The sequence below is a fragment of a genome, unplaced genomic scaffold (genome assembly GCF_019419815.1).
Source record: "Pyrus x bretschneideri cultivar Hongxiangsu unplaced genomic scaffold, Pyrus_bretschneideri_v1 Contig13, whole genome shotgun sequence".
NCBI lineage: Eukaryota > Viridiplantae > Streptophyta > Magnoliopsida > Rosales > Rosaceae > Pyrus > Pyrus x bretschneideri.
In genome coordinates this window covers 5,386,954-5,390,355 of record NW_025999424.1, presented here as the reverse complement: position 1 = coordinate 5,390,355, position 3,402 = coordinate 5,386,954, and the positions used below count along the sequence as shown (strand labels likewise).

The 3,402-nt window shown below is 40.7% G+C and overlaps 1 protein-coding gene across 1 annotated transcript; it reads left to right on the top strand.

The window, feature by feature from the left end:
- The first annotated feature begins 1,002 nt into the window (after positions 1-1,002).
- On the top strand, positions 1,003-3,402 carry LOC103942306 (lipoyl synthase, mitochondrial-like). Its single transcript, XM_048579108.1, has 4 exons — positions 1,003-1,535; positions 1,634-1,845; positions 2,046-2,425; positions 3,029-3,402. Exons 1-4 carry the CDS (start codon positions 1,102-1,104, stop codon positions 3,146-3,148), a joined length of 1,146 nt encoding a protein of 381 aa, XP_048435065.1. The 5' UTR covers positions 1,003-1,101; the 3' UTR covers positions 3,149-3,402.

Genomic DNA, 3,402 nt, shown 5'->3' with positions numbered 1-3,402 from the left:
CTAATTGAGCCCCTCCTCTCCAATCACATGAAATCCCATCGTTATGGTATCATAGAGTTAACTGAGTCAAATTTATTACTGTTTATGTTGATAATTGAGAATCATTTAACGAAAAGTAAAGAATCTCGTATGTAATAAAATTAGAAAATTCAGGAATGTAAGGGAAAGTGCGTTATAACTCTTTATTCTTTTCAAATTTATGATTTATTCTTTCAAAAAGGTCTTTATTTGTTTCAACATTTTCAGTACTTCAAAAGAGTTATTTTCCTTTGTCGATAAGGCACTCCATTTTCTTATACAATCGATATTGAGGAGAGCGGATTCAAACTGGACCTCCACAAGCTTCTCGCAACAGTCCACTCCATTTAAAAATCACGTGATAAAATGATTTTTATCGATGGTGTGATATGTACCTCTCGAAGAGTTTGCAAGGTGTTTTTTTAAAGAGCTAAAAAAAGTGAGTGGAAATCACTTTCGTTTAGTTATTTATAACAACCATAATTAGTTATTATTTTTTAAAATACTTATTGGCACTCTAAAAATCTAACTTTGCATTCCAAACTTTCTATAGTTAGAAAAAAAATTACTCTTATGACGAGGCAATATTATATTTTTAGAATGCAAATACCAGTCTGCTTGTTTTTCTAATATCACGATGTATACTAAAAAATGAAAGATTTGTACTAAGTCTCACAATAACCATCATAATAAATTAGCATTAAACTTGCTGCCTACGAAATTCAAACTAAGAGCTCTCACCCATTTTTGCACAATTCAACATGATTATAGAGGAAGAAAAAAGTAGCGTGTGAAAATCACTTCACTTCAGTTACGATGGCAACATAATTAGTCATTATTGAAGTGATTGCCTTTGATTGTAAATTATCAGGCCCAGTGGCCCAAAACTAATCCAATTTAAAATCAAAATCTTAGACCCATTACCAAATCAAACATGGGCCGTTGATTTCAGATCCAAAACTGTCTGCTCCAACCAAACCAACGAACAAACAAACCACCAAAATCTCATCACCTTCTTCCCCACCATCGAACCATCTGAATCTCTCTCCATCTCCCATCGCATTATCGCAAATCCAGCGAGAGATGCAGACCCGGTTCACGGCCCTAGCGGCTCGGACCCTAAAATCGACCGCCCGGTCCTTCTCCTCCTCCTCCACGCAAACCCCGCCCTCAACCGCCGCAACCTCCTCTCGGTTCCCACAAACTCTGGCGGGCCTCCGGGCCCGCCTCGCCGCCGAGTCTCCGGTTCTGACGGACTTCGTGGAAGGCGAAGGCCCGTACTCCGTCGAAGTCGGAACCAAGAAGAATCCTCTCCCGAAGCCGAAATGGATGAAGGAGTCAATTCCCGGCGGCCAAAAGTACACTCAGATCAAGAAAAAGCTCAGAGAATTGAAGCTCCACACCGTGTGCGAGGAGGCCAAGTGCCCCAACCTCGGCGAGTGCTGGTCCGGCGGAGAGACTGGCACCGCCACGGCCACGATTATGATTCTCGGTGATACGTGTACGCGCGGTTGCAGGCAAGTTGTTTGATGAAACGCGCATGTGAGAGCATTGCTGTGTCTTTTGGTTTATATGTGTTGATGGGAATTTTTGGGTTTTGTGCTGAAATTATCAGGTTTTGTAATGTGAAGACTTCCAGGACTCCGCCGCCGCCGGATCCTAATGAACCGACCAATGTGGCCGAGGCGATTGCGTCTTGGGGTTTGGATTATGTGGTGATTACTAGCGTGGACCGGGACGATTTGCCCGATCAAGGGAGTGGACATTTTGCAGAGACCGTGCAAAAGTTGAAGGTGCTCAAACCCAGCATGCTCATTGAGGCCTTGGGTATGGTGTTGTTCTTCAGTTTAAATTAGGATGATATTGTCAGCTCGGTATGGAATTCGGAACATTTATTTGGATTCGACGAAATATTGCCTTTTGTATGCCTGTATGATTAAGAGGTTGTGGGTATTAAGCTAATGGATGTGAAGTTTGGCAATTATGTGATTAGAGTTCATATGTGATGTTAATTTGTTGCCTTGTAGTTCCTGATTTTCGGGGAGACTCAAGCTGTGTAGAGAAAGTTGCAACATCAGGATTAGATGTCCTTGCACACAATATAGAGACGGTTGAAGAGCTTCAGAGGGCAGTGCGGGATCATCGTGCCAATTTTAAACAATCTTTAGATGTTTTAATGATGGCCAAAGACCATGCTCCTGCTGGAACACTTACAAAGACTTCAATAATGTTAGGGTGTGGAGAAACACCTGATCAGGTTGTGAGGACAATGGAGAAGGTGAGAGCTGCAGGTGTCGATGTTATGACATTTGGTCAATACATGCGACCTTCGAAGCGCCACATGCCTGTGTCTGAATACATTACTCCTGAGGCTTTTGAGAGATACCGAGCTCTTGGCCTGGAAATGGTATACTTTTACCCTTTTGTTCTTAACTATACTGGCTATGCTATTTGATTCCATGTTTCCATTCGGAGCAGGTATTTTCAGATTCTCTTGTGGTAATTGTTTGAGCATTGGGATGATTAGTAGCTCTTCCATGTGACTTTAACCAGTTTATTAATTGGCTATGGCAACAGTATTGACTCCATTCAGGGATTTCCTTATTGACTTGATTTGTCCTCTACTTTCGAGAAATCGTAGGGTGTTTCCTTTTCTCACTTACTAGTATTCACTTTTTGAGAAATGTTGACTGCAATACAACCATAGGAAGACGCAGGATTTATATAATTAACTCGTATAGGGGATGAAACACTTAAACTACTCAAGGCTTTGAACGTCAACTTGTCATTGTTGCCAAAAAATGAGGGGATGTGATTTTTGGTCAACCTATTTATATTGGGTGTTTAACATAACATTATTAAACATACGATCTTCTGGCCCGCCTCACCTATATAAATTTGTTCACAAGCATCTCATGGTATTGTTACATCTCATTGTATCAAGCATACTATCACCCGATCCTCTTGTATGTATACAAGTTTAACTTACTGTGTATTTTAAATGGAACAGGGATTTCGATATGTGGCATCTGGTCCCATGGTAAGGTCGTCATACAAAGCTGGTGAATACTACATCAAATCTATGATAGAATCAGACCGGGCTAAATCTTCGCATGTTTCTGCCTCGTGATGAGTGGTTTGTTTCCTACATATGAAATCTTCGTGTCTTCCATGAAATTCCGGTCTGTGTTCTTCTCCCTCAGGCTCAGTCTGTGAATTGTACAAGTGATGATTATAGAGGGCCCAAGCTTACCCAGTCTTGTTACGATATCAATTCCCGTTGTATTCTCAATTCATTGTAATTGTCAGTTGTGAATCAGCTTATTAATACTTAATAACAAGAATAATTGCTTATTCTTCAATAGAAAATCATGAATTGTGCTT

Excerpts from the sequence above, each read along its gene's own strand:
- LOC103942306 (XM_048579108.1), top strand. The coding sequence starts at position 1,102 with ATGCAGACCCGGTTCACGGCCCTAGCGGCTCGGACCCTAAAATCGACC. Across the intron at positions 1,846-2,045 it reads CATGCTCATTGAGGCCTTGG|TTCCTGATTTTCGGGGAGAC; the intron begins GTATGGTGTTGT and ends GTTGCCTTGTAG. Across the intron at positions 2,426-3,028 it reads GAGCTCTTGGCCTGGAAATG|GGATTTCGATATGTGGCATC; the intron begins GTATACTTTTAC and ends TAAATGGAACAG.